An 18,941-nucleotide genomic window follows, 5' to 3' on the forward strand; every position below is an offset into this window, starting at 1 on the left:
ACAATCGTTTTATTTTTTTGTTTCTTTTTTTACCTCTCTACTTATCTCAGCTACTTATTTGTTTTGATATTTAAACAAAACAATTTTTGGCTCACAGAAATTTTTGGTAAATCCACTCACAGTTCCTTGTTAACGTTTCTTCATTGTTTACGTTTTCTGCTCTGCTCCTTCTGCGCAGAGAGAGAGAGAGCAAAGAGCTTGGCTATTTTGCAACTCAAAACACAATGAGTACGTGCGTGAAAAGCTTTAAAACCTTGTAAGTCAAGTACCATCTCTTTCTTTTGTATGTGTGTATAACATACTTTTTTTTCTAGTCGTTTTTAGTGTTTTATTTGTGTGACTTGAGTTGTAGTTAATTTGGTTGATCAAATGCGTCAATTGGGTTTTTTTGTTTTTTTGGCATGGAAGTAAGTAGTAAACTCTAGTGTTGGGTATCTGTTTTTTGAGGACAAATGTGATCAAATCATTGGAGTAATCTACAATGGGTGGTCAATGAATATGAACATAACAAGTAAGGAGAGATAAGTGTTGTGTTGCGCGTGATTACTATTGGATTTCTAGTGTTTGGTAAGATAAATGATTATTGATCTCAATGTGCACAAAACACTTCCAAGTGCTTAACCTGAGTGTCACCGACTTTGTCACCCTTGCATTGGGCAAGGGTTTTTTGGTATTCAAAGGTGAAAACTCTCAATTTCCCCTCATTGTGACTTGTATTGGGAATGCTCTAAGCGCTGAACACAATAACATAGAAAACACTGAGATTTTCTTTCCTATGGTCTTACACGAATTTGAAAAGATTTACAACAGTAAAAGATAGTCGAACGAGATAGCGAGTGACCCTTGCAATGGGGAGAAAAATCACTTGTCATTAAGCCCAAATATATGTCCCGTCTCCTCCGCTTGTTCTCCCCACGCTCCATGATATACTAGTATAAAACTACCACTAATAAAAGGCATCTAAACACTAGTGAAAAGTATTCCCACACCCACTTCAATTCAGTGATTTTGGCCCCTAATTCTTTTGCCAATAGGGTGTTGAAGGAGGGAGAAGTCAATTCAATGAAGAACATTTTATTTATTTTTAAATACAAGTACTTAGAAAAACTCTTTCACTTTCGTAACCTTTTTTTTTTTTATGGAGGAGATACATTAGATCACCAAAGCAATAGAATCTATGTTTAGTTGGATGGATTAAGCTATATTTTGGAACTTGAAAGTTATCTACCTAAAGAAAGAACATATATTGTCTAGCAGAAGAAGATGACAGAGACCAGTTGGATCATCAATGAACATTGGAATAGGTATTGCACTTAAAGTGACATCATTGTTGCTAAAAATGTTTTCTCTTAATATAAACACTCTAAAGTTCTTTCTGATCCAGGTCATAATAAAATTTCAAACCCTTTCCAACAATTAAGTGTAGTATGGGATTAAGTGAAAATGCAACGCATTTCAACACTTTTTATATGAATGGAAAACATAATAAAGGGAGTAAATGGGAATCTCGTCAAGGTCGCTTGATGATTATCATCAATTTTGTGATTCAAGATTTTGGCCCGTATTCTTCACCAATATGGATTTGAATGAGTGAGAAGTCTATCTCGGAAGAAGACAGTTCTGCCTTCTCAAAACCCACCAGTCAAGGCCTTCGAGGGTGTTCCCGAATTTCCCTCACTTCAAACATAGCCATAATTTCAGGGAATAGTACATTCCCAAAGCGGTAAGAATTGTTTAACTAAACAAAAAAAAAAAAGGTAAGAATATAATCATAGGGAAAATTGGATGGGTTGGCTATACTGGTTGGAGCTTGAAGGTTGTAAACACTCAAAGATTATTTCTTATCCTGGTCATACTAAGAAATCAAAACCTACTTTAGTAGCAAGTATAGAATCAAATTACAAGTAGGGTCTATTTGGAAGATTTCCTATGGAATTAGAATTGAAAATATAATTCCAAGACTTACAATTTCAAGTAATTAAGATTCTTTAATATATGGAAATCTCAAGTTTCTGCCCCCTATAGAAACTTACAATTCCTTGATTTTAGGGATTTGAGGTTTCTATTCCAGTGCAGAAAAGGTTGCTAAACAAGGTGATTCTTAATTTTCGGAAATATATTCTGAATTCTACTCTAAATTCTTGGTTGCCAAACACACCCGTAATGGCATTTCATCTAAGTACTTTATATATACATGACAAATAGTTCTACTTCCACCATTGAAACCAGAGGGTTGCTTGGGATTTATCATGAGTAGTTTGAAGGTTATTATCAATTTAGCGGTTTTGGGTTTGTCCCTAATTCTTTGCCAATGGTGTTAAGGGAGGGAGAATTTTATCAGATGAAGAAGATATTGAATTGGAAAGACAGTTCAAAATTCTCAACAAGCCACCCATCAAGACATTTCAGGTGTAGTAGTTAGAAAATCCCTCACTTTATACCTTGTTGGAGTACTTGTATAGTTGTATTCTGTTTATTAGCACTCGTGTGTCCATTATAGATAGGGTTAGTTTCAGCCTTTGCACCATACATCTTCCATAATCAAAAGGGTCATTTGTATTAAGCAAAAGTGCAAAAGAATAGGTTACATTGAAAGTTATAGGAGAAAGAATCATTAAAACTGGTGGCACTACAGTACAATTCTCCTCATTACTTTTTCAAGAAGTGATCTAAAGTAGGTTGAGTTTTGGTCCTCAAGCCTTGATATGAAGTCTGCTCTTCAGCTCTATGATTCCACCATTGCTTGGCTCCTTTAGGAAGTGAAGCCCCCATTCTAGCACATGGATCTGCTGAAAAATTGGTTTCCCTCAAAGTTGATGAGGAGATGAGGAGCGACTACATTTTCTTTCGAACCCGCCCCCATGCATTTATAATGTACCAAGTTCTGTTGGAATGCTGCTACCGGCTGTAGAATCTGTAATGCTCATGGGGCATTCATGTATACTTTGTAATGGTCGCGGCTACTTGGGTAGTGTTTGGGCTATCTTGGTCATGGGGCATTTTTTTGTGTTAGAATAATTCATTAATTGGTTGTATGCTCTTATTTTGAATTTCTAGTGCAATGCAGTGCAATTTGTATTTTATTATTATTGATTTTTTCCCCCTTTCTGGCAGTTGACGCCACCTGAAAATGGTGGTTATCATTACATCATATCCATATAGGCTATTGGCCAAAGTCTCTACTTCCACAACTAGATGGGGGTGCTTCTATAATTGCTTGGGGAGGACTGGCAGGAGGGCCACCAAATGATAGTCGCACCAATGGGGAATGGACACTATCCTCATGATGACTATAAGAGGGCCTGCTATATTCGATCACTCCATTATGAGGATGAAAATTGGATGTACTACACTCCTGTACATAGTTTCGAGAGTTATATTGACGTTGTATTTGTTATGGTCTAGAATTATATGATCCGGGCGCGGTATTCCTGAAGCCGTCATTCTTGTTTGGAGGACCTGGAGGAAAGTGTGGGGTGTAATAAAGTGCTGTTTCCAGAAAAATAAATACAGTTATTGTGCAAGTGAACCTACTTCAAGGTTTGATGTTATGTGGATTTTCATACAGTTAACTTCTCCTAGACTGTTTGTCTCCTAGCAGAATTTAGTCCAGAGTGCTTTTATAAAAATGCATATTGAACAAGTTTCTTTGGGAGTTTGATCATAGAACTTCGTGGGTGGCGATGTTCATGTTTGTAAACAATGGTTTAGGATATAACAAAAGATTGCACTGCTATTTTAAGAGGTTCTAGTATCCTTTCCAAAATACCAAATCCCAGCAAAAGTTTTAGGGGTGCCATTAGAAAAAATTGCGGTTGCAAATAGCCTGCCTTGTTGTGCAAGTTTTTGCAGCTGGGTTTTGCTTTGCACAGAGAGAGAGAGGTTTGCTATTTTTGCAGCATGGCGGGAAACGCCATGGGTTCGTGCTTGAAAAGCTCTGGAAACTTGTAAGTCAAGTACCATATTTTACTTATTATATATGTTTGCAGAACATTTTTTTACTTTCTTTTTTAGGGTTTATTTGTATGACTGGTATTGCAGTTAACATATTATAACGCGTCAATTGGGTGTTGAATATATGAGCAAAGCAGTAAACTGTAGTGTGTGTTTTTTACTTTTTTTCGATAATCTGTAAACTGTAGTGTTGGGTAAATGTTGTTTGAGAGTGAATGTGACTGAATCATTGGTGAATGAATATCAACATATTAAGTAGAGTAGGAATTTAATCGAAAGCACTCATAATTTTGAAGTTTGCCTGTTTTATTCCCACCACTTGTCTAATAGTCGACGTCAACCCCCTCTCATGTATTTGAAAGAGAAAGAAGTCAATCCGATGGAGAACATATGGACTTAAAAGTAAAGTACTTAGAGCATTCCCAATGCAAGTCAGTATTTTTCACCTCCATGTACTTAAAAGGATGTATGTTGAAAATTTTGCCTACGCACAAAATGATGAATGCATGGAAATGTCAACACTTCATGCTATCAGAAAAATACAGGGAAACATGTTTGGCTTGTGGTAATGGAGACCCAGTCATGATTCACATGAGCTCTGTGCCTAATAACTCTGTAGTAATGTTACCATTCTTTGTTACAAGACTTTAGACCTTATATATTTTCAAGTTAATAAAACTTGTAATATCTCCACCGGTATGTCACTCTAGGGGAATGCATAGCTTAGACACTGATAGAATCAGAACTCATGGAAATGCTGGTTGAATTGAGTTCCCAGCATGAGTTTCTAAAACGTCATGATTTGCCCTAGTTGATTTCCTTTTTGTGATTGGCATCCATTGAACTATGAAATAGTTTCAGTGCTAGCACACAGTTTAGAGATCCATACAAGCTTTGATAAGAATTTAGACCTTTTGGTCGTGCTACATCAGTGTCATCAGCTTGTACAAGCTACGGTGATTACAATCAGATGGTCAGTTTGTTTAAATGCGGCGTCTGCACTACTAAATATGTCAGACAAGGGTTAAGAAGACTAAGGATTCCTTAAATGACATCTTCAACTGATATTCCATTACCCCCTCCCCCTTCCCACAGGCCACAGATCTCTGACGCAATTGAGCATGAAAAAGTCGTTTGTAAAACCATGAAGATTTACAACATTGATCGTGCTGTTTGTGGATGCATAGCAGGTGTTGTCACCAAAAAATATGGGAACACTGGCTTTGCTGGACAACTGAATATAACGTAAGTGTGCACTTGTGTGAAAATTATAACTCCTTTAGATTTCGCTCAAAGTTGCAAGCTGATGTGCAAAGAATAAATAATTTAAATACTAAATATCCTGTTCAAGCTCCAGGTTTAAAGGAAGTGCTGGGCAATCTTTTGCGTGTTTTTTGACTCCTGGAATGAGCATTTGACTAGTTGGAGAGGCTAATGACTACGTAGGAAAGGTTTGTAATAGTAGCTGTTCTATTTCTATGCAACTTAATGCTGCACTAACACCATCAACAACTCTTTCATGGAAACTTTGTATTGCAAGGGTATGGCTGGAGGTGAGTTGGTTGTGACCCTGGTAGAAACTACTGGGTTTGTTCCGGAAGAGGCAACTATAGTAGGGAACACCTGCTTATACGGCGCAACTGGTGGTCAAGTTTTCATTAGAGGGAAGGATGATATGGTGAACGGTTTGCAGTGCGAAACTCTCTTGCTCAAGCAGTGGTCGAAGGGACTGGAGACCATTGTTGTGAGTACATGACTGGTGGCTGTGTTGTCATACTTGGGAAGTAAGGATGCATTTTATGATGCTATTTTCATTGTGTTTATCAAGCAAATGACTTGAGTTTAACGCCTCTTCTGGTTTTCTTTCAGAGTTGGCATAAATGTAGCTGCTGGAATGACTGGTGGTTTGGCATACATTCTTGATGAGGATGACACACTCATCCCCAAGGTTATCCATATGAAGTTACTTGAAAAACATTTATGAGTTTATGACTCATGGCAGGAACCAACTAGTGTTCATGCATCTTTTAGTACTGCATGAAAATGTTAGAAAAGATGACATACCATGGAACAAAGAGTGTATTTGGTCCCTCGTTACTCTCTTGGTCTTACATTAATGTCCCCACTTTTATTGTTTTGATCATAGTTATCAGATCCAACCCAGACGCTGACCTGGTGGAGGTAGTGGGTCACTGGGTTATTGGTTCAACCAGTGGGTCACTGAACATATATAATTAATAATTATATTTATTATTAGTAATATATTATGTATAAATTTGATGGCTAAATATTATGAAATTGTGAGTAGCGTAGTAGTTTCTTTGTCAGTTCAAACCCAGCCAATGTGTTTTGTTTTGTTAAAAAACATATAGTAACAAAGAATTAAATTAAAATCATGAATTATCACAACCAACAGTTGGGGTGAAGTGGTTGTGCCACTTTCCCTCTCTTTTAACCCAAGGTTCGAATCTCACCATCGACAGAAAAATGAACTTTTACAATTTGTTTGGTTAAGTTGGTTTGGAAACCCAACTGGACCGTTTGGGTTTAAGTGGTTTGATTGAAACCGGACCCAGTGTAGTGACCGAGTTGCCGGTTCACCAGGTTAAACTGCCGGGCCAGGCCGGGTCTAATAATACTGTGGTTAAGTTGGTTCGAAAACACAACTGGACCGTTCGGATTTAAGTGGTTTAATTGAAAACCGGATGACCTAATCCGGTGTAGTGATTGGGTTGCCGGTTCACCGGGTCAAACTGCCGGGCCGGACTGGGTCTAATAACACTGGTTTTGATAGTTAGAAGTTAGGCCTTTATTCCATTACCCTTGAATTCCATTTTATTCCTGCAAAGGTGGAAACTGAACCCAGACTTCGGCCCAACATCCCAAGGCTTGACCAGTAGGCCATTAGAAATTATTTCGTTGAATGTGGAAATTGAACCCAAGACTTTGGGGCTTTGGGCCCAATATCCCAAGGCTTGACCAGTAGGCCACTAGTATCCCACTGTTGTTTGATCACTGTTGTTTGATAAAGGAAATATGGTACTTAGGGAGGGTTTCTGATGCAGCTAATGTGTTGGGGCACCATTGGTTGATTGTCATCTAGTCATGCTTAGTCTTCAGCTTTCTTTGCATTTGGTAGATGCTATTCCGTTGAAGGCCGAAATTGAACCCAAGACTTTGGGGTTTGGGCCCAACATCCCAAGGCTTGACCAATAGGCCATTAGTATCCCACTGTTATTTGATAAAGGAAATATAGTACTTAGAGCATCTTTAGGAGTGATATCAACCTAGCATCAAACACCGAATTTCTAACAATTTGATGTTTTTTCAACTTCAAGAGAGTCACATGTTGATGAAAACACCAAAAAAATACCAAACCAAACACCAAATCAGCTAATATTTGATTCCAGCTTTGGTGCTGTATCAAATCACTCACGCGGTGGTTTAGAAAAACCGTGTGGTTTTGCCAACACCGCATGGGCTTGGACTGCTAAATGGGCTTCTATGGCGCGGTTTTTCTCATTCAAGCTAATATCAACAAATTTCATACTAATTTCATACTATTCTTTCTAAGATTCAAGCATCTCCTCCAAATAGCTATAATGACAATATAATTGTAAATATTTACTTTTTATTTGTTATTTTGATTCACAAATACATTTTTCAATTCTAATTTAGTTTTTGCTTAATTGATAAGTTGAGAAAACAATAAGTGCATATGTGATGCATAAGAAGAAAATAAATTCAACCTACAATCTTACCAAGAGAATTTCGGAAAATATCGTTATTTTCTCGGAAACATTCAATTACCGATAATAGTTAGTTTAAAATATCGCGAGAAGGCTTTTGTATTAGTGTAGTAACTAGTAAGTAATCAACCTAGACCCAAGAAGTCATCAGTGTTCACATTTACACAGGTTTGCAGCTGCAGATTAGCGACTAGTAGGAGCCATTAAAAATGAATTTACACCAGTGAAATTTTTTTGCTTTCCTTTTTTAGGATATCTTACAACGAGAAGATTACATGAACATGTGAAATACAGGAGTTACAACTTGGTCATTCTATACAAAACAAGTGAGACTAACTCAATTTTTGTTGGTACTGCTGTTTACCAGCTTCAACTGATCAACTTTAACGAGGCTGGTTGATGCGACGAGGGCTACATTTTGGGCTCCATTTCACTGGCTTCTCAATGTACCTAGGAGATACCATTGGAGATCTGGGTCCTCTTTCTTTGGGTGATTTTGACATTGTCTGGCTCTTGATGAAAGCCTCCATATCCAACTCCAAACCTGTTTAAAAACAGAACCATCATGCAAAATAGAATGAGACCTTCAATCTTCAAAGACAAATTCAAAGAGATCCAACAGTGTGAAAGAAACTTAAACCATTCTGGGGTTTCTCTTTCTGGAGTGCATGGAAGTCTGATTGACATGCTTCCATGGCATCAGTATACTGAACCCACTCTTCCAGTTGAGCCTCCAGGTTGGGAAATTCTTCATCAATTCCTAGATCAATGGTATCTGGCAAGAAATTGGCAATGTCATCCTCGGCATTTCCAATGAAACTCTCCTCTTCCTGGTGCTGATTGAGCCAGTAGTCATGAAACCATGTTGAAGTCGTCACCAATTCCCACCACTCTGGAGAGAAATCCTCGACCTGACGGAAAACTGCTGGTATAAAGAGAGGGGCATCTGGGTTCAGCATAGATCTTCCTCCTGACACTAACGCCATCACCTAGATCTTGATCAGCTGTTCAGGGTAATCTAAACAAAAGAAAATTGGGAAGTTAGTAGATATTCCATATATAACTGCCTCTCAGGAGTACAGATTTAGTCAACTCAAATGGGAGGTGGAACAAGATCAATACAATTAATACAACAAATGTCCCATAGCTCAACAATATGTTACAAACAAAAAGCTAACCAGATGAGTTCATATAGTACTATCCATTACAAATTTAGCCAAAAAAATGAATATCACACAGGACATGCACTTAAGAAATCATTGGCAAAACCACAATCATTAAAACCTGCCTTTGTGTGTGATAGGCCTACACGCGGTGACTAACAAGGCAATCTTCTAAAAAGCCTCTTACATTCGAATCAAAACTATATCGCCTCAATACAATAACGAGCCCGGTAATCAAAGGTACATACAAGCCTCTGAAACATACATCACAGCTATATTACGAGAACAAAGAATCAAATGAAGCATAAAACTGTATTGAGGATCATGCTATCTATCATATAGACATATCAAAGTATTGTTAATGCCTCAAATACCAGAAACTCAAACAGATCATGCATTTTTTTTTTAATCTCTGTAATAAGAAAATTTTAAATTGCAGTTCTACATATATAACACTTGCACATATCACACAAGTCATATAAATTACACAGATCGTCCTTATCCAATGAAATCACATCAAGATCCACTAGAAACTAAATGAAAATCATTTCAATTCAAGTTTGATCAATTTTCCACATTATAACACGAAAAGAACAGATCGAATCAAAGAAACTCAGATCTAATCAATTCATTCTCATTAGAAGGTAAAATTTTAGATGATTTGTTGATGTTACCTTTTTTTTGGAAAGATTAAAGTTATGCAGAGAGCAAAAAAAATCTCCGCGAATTGTGAAAGTTTTTAATCTGAAATGAGTGTTTATATAGGTGGAAAGTTTTCCCCAGACCCGAACCTGATTTGGTTTGGTGTGTAACGAAGCTGAGGTTCGGGTTGACTAAAGACTTTATCTAAGACGGCCGTCAAACAAGTCAAAATTGGGTATTTGTAGACTATCTATTGGTTGGAAATAATGCTGGAAATGCTACGGGATGTGACCCAAATCCGAATCCATTTTAACGAATATGGTTTATATGTTTGTGACTAGAATCCGACCCAAATTATTTTAACAAGATTTATATTTTGATGCCTAACAATTAATTTATTTCTTACATTTATATATGAAAATCATTAAAATAGTGTATTTATTTGTGTTCTTTAATGATATGGATATCCGAAATCCGACCCGAATCCAGATGGATCCAAATATGGTAAAGAGTTTTGAGTGAGAATCTGATCCGAACCTGCTCCATTTCGAGCCCTAGTTGGAAATGGAAAAAGTAGGTGAGACCTGAAATTTGTACACAAGGAATTGATCAAGGCATGGTGGCACTCGACTCGTACAATAACAAATTGTTCGACCAAAAAATTGTACTTGTTTGTAGCTAAATTGACAACCCTTAATTTTTGTACCAACTACATGAACAAATCCTCCTGTAAAAATGTTCTGCATTTTAGCAATGGTCCATGCAGAATTGCAGTCTGCAGAGTGCAGAGTATGAAAATATATGGGCACTAGAAATCCAGAAAGAGAAAATAGAGGAACCAACTAGATCCGAATTTTAAGAGTCTTATTAGCATGGGACTTCTCTCTAATATAATACGAGCTACCTTTTGCAGTTCTGTGTATTGCCGTTCTAACTGCATATATACAAACTTATTTTACCAATTAGCTAGGAATATGGAGATAGAGGCAGAAGATGAGAAGCAAAATGAGTGGAGTGAAAAACAAGAAGAAGGTGAGAACCAAGATCAATGGAGTCAGCTTCCAAGAGATGTTCTTATGAAAATATTTAAGAAAATCTTGAACGTAAAGGAATTGTTCTCGGTAATATCCCTCGTTTGTCATCCATGGTATTCTGCTACATTTGATCCTTTGCTGTGGAAGGCAATTGATATGAGATTGTATGCTGATGACAATTTCTTTCATCCGGTTAAGCAACATTATCTCCCCTCATGGAAGCAGAATGTTATAGTTTTCAAGGAATTAGTAGATCGCTCGGAGGGAAGTGTTACTAGTATGATCTTCTCAATCAATAGCGCTCCAACTGACGAAGACTTGATATATATTTCCGCAAGGTAAACATTTTAATTCATAACATGCATTTTACATCAAAAAAGCCACAATCTTATTACTCTATAATAAATAGCAAGGTTTGGGACACAGCCATATGGGAATCATTTCTAAAATTCGCATCCCCTAAATTTTTGGTGAAAAATTAAATGACTAATAATTATTATAAATTTTTGGAGTATAAAATTTCATTTTCAGATGTTGATTGACTTATTAGAGTTATGCTGTATTAGGAAACTTCTTAAGATTAAGAGTTTATGTTGTATTAGAAAACTTAGTGTCCACATGGCATACCTATGTCACGCCACCTAAGAAAAAGATTGTCCACATAACATGTACTCTCTTTAATATAACATGTACTCTCTTTAATATAGAGAGAGGTGATAGTTAAATAATTAACTTGATTTAATGAATTGATTCATGTACATCATTGCATTTGGTGATTTGGACCGGCCGGATTTTATATTGTTTTGCATTTGGTTTTGTACATCAGATCATGTGAATCTTTAAAATCAGATATAGTGCTAATCTTATACTTTTTTATGTATAATTGCTAGAGAGAGTTTTTGTTTAGGACTTGAACTAATATCTTTCAAGAAAGTAGATCTTTGTTCTTTTCCCTGAACAGCATATATATATATATATATAACGGATCAACATTCTCAAATTAAAGTCTTCATAAATATTATGGCATAAGTTTTGACCGGTTGCAAATCTTTAATTCTGATTTCTGAGGCAGGTCTCCTAAACTCAAGCAGCTTACTTTACCGAACTGGTCCCTTGTTACAATTGATGGTCTAAGAAAGGTTTTTGGTAATTGGATCGAGTTGGAATATTTGGCAGCATGTATAAAACCTCGTCGTTGTACAGTGTATACATGTACTGAACGAGAATGCGCATGCACAAAAGAACCTGAAATTGACTTGGCAAGTTTCATACAAGAGTTGGGTGTGAATTCCAAGAAACTCACAAAGCTCAAATTATTTGGTCGAATCCGTGCCCCAGAAGCCTATTCTATAGCAACTCACATTCCACAACTTCAAACTTTGGATCTCAGTTTTTCCTACCTATGCAATGAAGGTCTCTCCATAATCATTTATTCATGCAAGAGACTCAAACATTTAAACATTTCGCATTGCTACCCGATTCATGACGGCAGTATTGGCAACCATATAATTTATAAAGTACTACTCACAACATTCAAATGTAATCTCTTTCTACACGCGAATTTAGTTCTCGAGACATTCCAACGTTGCCCCACTGCAGATTGCCAAGTATGCCTAGAATGTTTGTTTGGTGGCATTTCGTTATTCGAAAGAGTGAGATTATTTTGGCTTTATGAAGGACATGGACATCAGTGGACAACTGAGAATGAAGTTCCATATCCAAATTTTATTCCTTTCTACGTATATACACTTCTCACAGGAGATCAAGAAAGGTTTGAAAGTGAACAGATCACTTGGGAGAAGAAGAATTGGGAGCGGGCGTTATTCATGAAGGGGTGGTATCCCCGATCCGAAGGCCGCCCCTATATAGATCAACGATGTCGAGACAGAAAAGGGATCCGGATGGTATTCAAGTACTTGAAGCAAAAGTTAACGCGGTGCATTGCTCCCATCCAGCAGAAATGAACTGGTATTCTTACAATAATAATAAGCGCAAAACTTGTTTAGTGTACTACTGCTGTAGGGATTGGCATGGGGTTGAATTTTCATATCCAATTGTGGATGGTGGCAGTATATGCTGCTTGGGTTAGATTAATGTTTATTTTCTAAGTCATTCTCGAACACAAATTCTACAAAAAAACAGGTGAAAACGTTATGCACCTCAGAGTCTCATCCCATGCATTTCTTACAATACGTGAATACACAACAATATAATAAATTAATAAGTTATAATTAGTAGTTGGGCCTGCCTAACGAACCATATTTAGGCATTCCACACAACTCAAAAAAATTATTAATTAAGCCTTAACTGCAGCAACTAAATGAAATTAAAAACACCAAAAAGCAATTTTGAAGATCATAAAACTGATAGGCTGGGCATTGATTTGAACTACTATACGTTATTAATCATTGCAGCTGGGATAGGCCCGAATCATTGCAGCTGGGATAGGCCCGACACGGATAAAATGACACTGAATACTGATGAAGCTGCGGCTAATTATTCAAATGGTCATGGTGGAACCGTCAGGGACGACTTCATATACGTAGTGTCAGCAGTGCCTTTGCAGGGAGCTCAACTAGAAGATCAGTCCTCTTTCAAGTGCTGAGAGCAATAGAGGCAGGACTCGTGACAGGAGTTCAACTACGCATCAGACTCGTGACAGGAGTTAATTACCACGTACTCCAGCATTCCCACGGTCGCTCTTCTCCGTCATGTAATCCGTTAAAGGCCATGACTGCCGCTTGAGAGTCTGACTCGAGCACATTCTTTAGCTCCAAAGCCTTGTCAAAACTGAGCACACTGGCTTGGCAAGTTGCATTCAGATGTGAAATTTGTAACCAGCCCAAGACGACCTTGTGCAAGAACACCAACGCGAGACCTCACAAATCCTTTTCATAGGAACGGCACTGACCTATAAAACGTGGGCCTAACCCTTGACTTGTGCAGAGTGGTTCCTGAAGATGAGGCCGGCACCTCCTCTACCAGGATTACCCAATGAAGAGCCGTCTGAATTGATTTTGATAATACCGTCATCTGGTGGATTCTGTATTGCTATGACGATTGGCATGGGGCTGGATTTTCATATCCTGTTGTGGATGAGAAAAAATTCGCTTCGTGGCGCCTAGGACCAAAGGTCCTCCTAAACGTCTCTCTACTTTACATTTGCTCTCTTGCTTAATGCTTACCATGTGAGAGACTAGCTAAACCATATTTAAAAGCTTAACTTTACTAGCAAGTTTAGTTTATAATTTAAGTTTCCTGTCTTTCCTCCCAATAGCTTTCCTTTGCTTGTGTTCGTTTCAAGTTTAGTGTTCAACTCATCTGATGTTGGTTTGAAGTTACATATATCTATTCAATTTCTATAATTCTAAAAGCATCTCCAATGGGGTGTAAACCGTATAGAGTGTAAAAAACTCTTTTTCATGGGAATGATATACCATAGGTAATAGACTATTAGTTGATAGAGGAGGTGGGGAATTTCTCATCTCGCTATTAGTTGATAAATAGCTCGGTGACACTTTAACCAACGTCCGAACAAAAAAAAATCGGACGTCACTTTAAGTCACATCCCTTTCTAATTCTAAAGTCATAATTTGTTATTTTTAACTCGGACGTCATTTTCCCAATTTAAATTAAAAAAAGACGTCACTTTATGTGACGTCTGAGTTTAAAATCCAATTTTGTATACTTTTCCATTGGGGACTATAGAGTGGGGATATTTATAAGCTATACAATAATATGCAATTGGAGTTGTAAAATCCTAATGACATTTACATGAAGCCTATGTGAAGATGTAATTTTACTTTTCCCATTGGAGATGCCCTAAGAGCACTTCTAGTTCAGAAAATGCCAGGAATTTTGCGGTTTCAAAGAAATAAGCCAAAAGGCGCCGGATCTGATTTTAAAATAGTATAGGCCTGCCGGATTTTAATGTTTTTGACGGTTTTGATCCAACCCAAATGAGTTTCATGTTCTCTTGGTCACTCCTCCAAATTTCCCATGGGAGAATAGGACTCCAACAATTTGCTATATTCTAATCCAAGCCCAGTCAGTAATTTTTTGCTCACCCAACTACCCATGCCGTGGGAATGACTTTTGAAGATATCTGGCAGCTAATATTGATAATAACGATCATGCGAATATACAAGTGAGGCAGGGAGAAGCTAGTGCGCCCGTGGAAGTATGGAACAACAACAGACAAGATATAAAGTGCATACTATATCTCCACCTAGCACAAGGTCGAGTGTTCAGAAGGCAACACAAGCAGAGGAATGGACTACTATGAGGCCAAAGAAATGTAAATAACCCTCTCCAAGTGTGGTAAGGGGGCGCTTACCTGGTGAGATTAGTCCTACCTTAGCAATGATAAAGCAAGCATCCAAGGCAAAATATAAAAGTAAAAACCTTGATGGATATATTAAGGAGATTTGGGATGACACTCTTAGTCTAACATACTCATGTTGTGAGTGTGGGACCTTCTTCTATAATTTTGATAATGCCCAGAAATATGTAAGGAATGATCATCCGGTCTTAAGAGAGAAACTCTTGTTTGGTGGTATACAATAAATATTTATATGTTGTTATATTTGTGTGTATCCGGGTGGGTTATGTTCATGGGTGTTCATGATTGTAAAGCTTATAGCCAGTGTTGTTTTTTTAGGATTCTCCCTCTAATGATCATACTCTTAGGGAGGTATATAACGTACTCTTTAAAGTTTAAGCAACAGGTAGGCCTTAACCCCGTAACCTTTTCAAAAAAAGAAATAAAAATACACAACGTTCTATGAAATGATATGGAGGAACTAAAACATTTTTCATTTTTTATACTCGCTTGATTGGTTTCATGCAATATATAGGGATGAACTGCAAGAAACTCATAAAGCTTATTTGGTTGCATTAGACGGCAGCTAACATTCCAATATGACAACACATAATAACAATATGACAAGTTAACAGAATAAACAAGTTAGCTAACAGAATACGGCAGCTAACAAGTTAACAATACGGCAGCTAACAGAATAAACAAGTTACTAAAAGAAGACACTAGTTACCAATATGACAACACATTAATTAAGCCAACTATGCCCTAGCAGAAACCGATTAATATTACTGCAGCAATATCTCTCTGTCCTAGAGCAAAACACAAATTAATACTACTTGTCTTTGCAGTGTACCAACACTAGCAATATATTAAAAAATAGTACCAACAACCCAATAATAGTATCAAAATATTCTTTAATATGTCCTAGTAAATCATGTATGGAACTCAAGCAGCTTCTAATTCCATGGGGTCGGTCAGGATGGCCACAACCTGAGCCATGCCTAGACGTTCATTGACACCCGTCTTAACACACTGTCTTGCCAAGTTCACCATAAGCTTTAGAGAGTCCTCCACATAGTCATCCCCGAGCGCTGGATCCAGAAGAGTCTTGGCGCCTACAGTCGATGTGGAATCCAATTTCTGTACTAGTGTACCAGACGACTGTAAACCTTTACCAGGTCGAACACCAGACACAACCTCTAGCACAAAGATGCCAAAGGAATAGACATCATGTGCTTTGTTAGGGATCCCTGAAAAGGATCAGAAGATAAGTTTGGAAAGAGTAAGGAAAATTTCTAGGAAATATACTAAATTTAGTCTAATAAAGTTAGTCTAAAACTATAATAAAAGGCTAAATGATCACCAACAAACCCACAATCAACACTAATTGACTCATTCCCTCTGACACAAGGGGAGTTCCACCAGCTTTCCTCATGACACTATGCAGTACCCACAATATGTATTTACATTTAGACATGAACTAATAGTCACAAACAGTAAGCCAAATATGAAACTTGTATATAGGTTTGGGTTTTGTTCAGACGAGCCAAGGAATTCTGAAGTGAGGTTCGAGTTTATACACATAATATCCAATGTAAATTTGTAATCCTAGAAAGCGTAATGACTGAAGGGAAATGATTTGGGCTTTTACATGTTTGCAATTGAGGATTTTAGGCTTGTTCAAGACAGGGAATTCTGTACTAAGATCAAACTTTGGATCCTTGCACTTTGTACTTGTCATTCAGGAACAAGTAGTGAGCAAGGTCACAGGTATGGTTTAAGAGAAAAACTTTCATAAGCTAATTGTATACTGTTATTCTACTGAATTGCGTATCATAAAATGATAAAATTACATGTCATTAATTGTTAACTAAGGGAAATAAACAATAAACATAAAAATGGAGAATATCTTCTAAATATATATCAAATTAAAGAACCCAAAATTCTGTATATACATGGATGGTCATAAGCTGGATCACGGTAGAAAGCTGAGTATGCCACCAATGTGGTTGGGGCATCAAGGTGGCATACACCACCAAAGTCCGTCAGTAGGGCTTTTAAATTCTGTTACATAGAAGAAGAATAAGTTTGGATATAGGAATTATGTATATAACATCAACTAGAATCAGTTTTGATAAAGAAACTCACATTGTCCAAGAGAACATTTTCCGACTTCATATCTCGGTAAATGATATCCTTTTCATGGAGATGGTTCATCGCCTTTGCAATTCCAGTTATAATATTCACCCGAGCATCCCAAGGAACAACATCTACATACATAAAGATAGTGTACTAAAGAGATCGTCTTTGGAGTAACATCTGTTTAAAAATGAATTAGTACTTACGCGTTTCCATGTACTTATGAAGACTTCCATGCTCACATAGCGGGAAGAGTAAAGCCTTCGCATCTTCATTGTGGAATCCAAGTACAGGAATGATGTTCTCATGATGAACTAGTTCATACGTCTTAATTTCTGTTTCCCAAATGATCGGAGCATCTTCAGCTGTAAGATTAAAGTCTTTTATTGCAACTTGAATTACGCCATGGCCATCAGATAGATCAATTTGTCCCCTATAAACATTGGAAGTCTGCCCCGTGCCAATTACATCTGAATCCGATATTGCGTCTTGAATCTGCTGTCTTGTAAAAACGGGGATTCTATTCAAGACAATATTTTGCACAGAGGGTGGTGCCATTTGCTCCTGGGGAACAGGGTCTAAAAACCAAACATAAAAAAGTGAGCATCAATCATTGTTCACTTGAAATCCAGAAATAAGGCTGTCATAAAATTTCAAGATTTCTCTTAATAAACAACTACCAAGGTTTAAGGATTATGAATAGTTTCTATTCAACAAATGATGAATTACAAAGATATTAAACGCACACATGCATATAACCATTTTTAGACCGGTTAACGGAAAAGTTAGATTTATGTAAACGAACCATTTGCAAAAACCACTGAGAAGCAATATATCCTATCGTATTAAACGAAAGCTGAAAAAAGAAATATTAACAGACAAACCCAATAATACTACATAGCTCACCAGACCATTTCTAAAGAAAGTAGTCATCTCCAAATGCAAAGTATTCAAGAGTTCAAGACTCCAAACTCGACCTTAGTTAACGAAATGTACGCCCATTGACAAACTTTCCAAACGTCGCTTTATTCTAATGGTCAAGCCATTCCTACTCGTTCAAATGTATAAACAGGCACACACAATGGAAGTCCCGGCCTCGAGTCATTTCAAAAGAGGTTGTTCCCATAACATTACCAATACATCTTCAACCATCACAACACCCATAGCTTCAGTGAAAGAGTAGTTATGAGGAAATTAAAGGACTCTTTATGGGAAAGATTGAAGTATATTGATATGATTCAAACAAAAAACAGACGGTGAGAAAGTTAGTAAGGTAGTTAGGATATGTAGTAGTTTCATTACCAGCATTGGTGATGTTCTCCTCACCACCTTCCTCTGGTCTGCAAAGATTTAGTCCCATACCTACATGCATATTTACATATTTTTACAAAAACGTACAAATAACTTACACCAATGAAAACACATGCTTAAAAAATGGAAAAAGAGATTAAAATGCACCTGGAAAATGAAAGAATGGATGAAGCTAGGAAAATAATGAGTGAAGCTAGGAAAATTATAGAAGGAGAGAGAGAGAGTAGTGCTTTACATATTTTGTCTGGTACATATATGATAATTTTGTCTTGTACGTATATGATAGGACAGACTAGGTGGTGATTTATTTCAGGTGATAATTTGAAAAATTATAAGACATGATTAGTTCAATTTATTGTTTAAGATATTTTAGCAGTTGATAATTAAGCATATAACCAAAAATTATAAGCTTAAATTGTGAGTTTGGAGTGCCCAAATCATATTCTAATTTACTTCTTAAAGTATTTTAGCTAAGATGGGGAGAAATGAGGTATTTCCTCTAGCTTGGTTGGTAGAAATGAAAGAGCCAGTACGTAGGAGCGAGATGAGAGAGAAAGAGAGTGAGGACAAATGGTACAAAGATTCGGACCAGGTGATTTGTAAGAGAGAGGAATGTAAACCGTTATGT

At 37.1% G+C, this 18,941-nt stretch overlaps 4 protein-coding genes across 14 annotated transcripts in view; 2 read left to right on the plus strand and 2 right to left on the minus strand.

The window, feature by feature from the left end:
- The window catches only part of LOC147484285 (F-box/LRR-repeat protein At3g48880-like), a 76,952-nt gene extending 64,242 nt beyond the window's left edge, over positions 1 to 12,710 (plus strand). The window contains exons 1-2 of one of the 2 annotated variants that reach the window (XM_086578221.1): positions 10,170 to 10,880; positions 11,615 to 12,710. In XM_086578221.1, coding sequence (XP_086434347.1) covers positions 10,381 to 10,880; positions 11,615 to 12,506 — 1,392 coding nt within the window. In that variant the 5' untranslated portion in view covers positions 10,170 to 10,380 and the 3' untranslated portion in view covers positions 12,507 to 12,710. Of the gene's footprint in view, positions 1 to 10,169; positions 10,881 to 11,614 lie in introns of those variants that run through there. The other variant, XM_086578222.1, reaches the window with a different exon arrangement.
- LOC147484290 (ferredoxin-dependent glutamate synthase, chloroplastic-like) lies at positions 91 to 6,269 on the plus strand. Of its 9 annotated transcripts, none has more exons than XR_015205198.1 (7): positions 91 to 106; positions 179 to 256; positions 3,115 to 3,947; positions 5,057 to 5,199; positions 5,312 to 5,405; positions 5,495 to 5,738; positions 5,824 to 6,269. XR_015205198.1 is itself a non-coding variant. In XM_086578232.1 (6 exons), exons 2-4 carry the CDS (start codon positions 3,901 to 3,903, stop codon positions 5,370 to 5,372), a joined length of 258 nt encoding a protein of 85 aa, XP_086434358.1. In that variant the 5' UTR covers positions 112 to 256; positions 3,115 to 3,900; the 3' UTR covers positions 5,373 to 5,405; positions 5,495 to 5,738; positions 5,824 to 6,269. The 9 variants fall into 9 exon arrangements, 1 of the variants encoding a protein (XP_086434358.1); XR_015205195.1 differs by lacking the exon at positions 91 to 106 and adding an exon at positions 2,342 to 2,968 and having other exon boundaries at positions 133 to 256; XR_015205196.1 differs by lacking the exon at positions 91 to 106 and adding an exon at positions 2,323 to 2,968 and having other exon boundaries at positions 153 to 256.
- Positions 7,918 to 9,673, minus strand: LOC147484291 (protein EARLY RESPONSIVE TO DEHYDRATION 15-like). Of its 2 annotated transcripts, none has more exons than XM_086580187.1 (3): positions 9,541 to 9,673; positions 8,344 to 8,721; positions 7,918 to 8,247 (listed from the first exon to the last, which is right to left on the minus strand). In XM_086580187.1, exons 2-3 carry the CDS (start codon positions 8,687 to 8,689, stop codon positions 8,087 to 8,089), a joined length of 507 nt encoding a protein of 168 aa, XP_086436313.1. In that variant the 5' UTR covers positions 8,690 to 8,721; positions 9,541 to 9,673; the 3' UTR covers positions 7,918 to 8,086. The 2 variants fall into 2 exon arrangements, with proteins under 2 accessions (XP_086436313.1, XP_086436314.1); XM_086580188.1 differs by lacking the exon at positions 9,541 to 9,673 and adding an exon at positions 8,992 to 9,296.
- Positions 12,711 to 15,808: 3,098 nt separating the features above from the next.
- Positions 15,809 to 18,362, minus strand: LOC147484292 (receptor-like serine/threonine-protein kinase NCRK). The gene is made up of 5 exons (XM_086579732.1): positions 18,305 to 18,362; positions 17,245 to 17,580; positions 17,012 to 17,133; positions 16,819 to 16,927; positions 15,809 to 16,113 (listed from the first exon to the last, which is right to left on the minus strand). The coding sequence occupies exons 1-5, from the start codon at positions 18,360 to 18,362 to the stop codon at positions 15,809 to 15,811; spliced, it is 930 nt and encodes a 309-aa protein (XP_086435858.1).
- Positions 18,363 to 18,941: the final 579 nt, after the last annotated feature.

The sequence above is a fragment of the Coptis chinensis genome, chromosome 8 (assembly GCF_015680905.1).
Source record: "Coptis chinensis isolate HL-2020 chromosome 8, ASM1568090v1, whole genome shotgun sequence".
Classification (NCBI taxonomy): Eukaryota; Viridiplantae; Streptophyta; class Magnoliopsida; order Ranunculales; family Ranunculaceae; genus Coptis; species Coptis chinensis.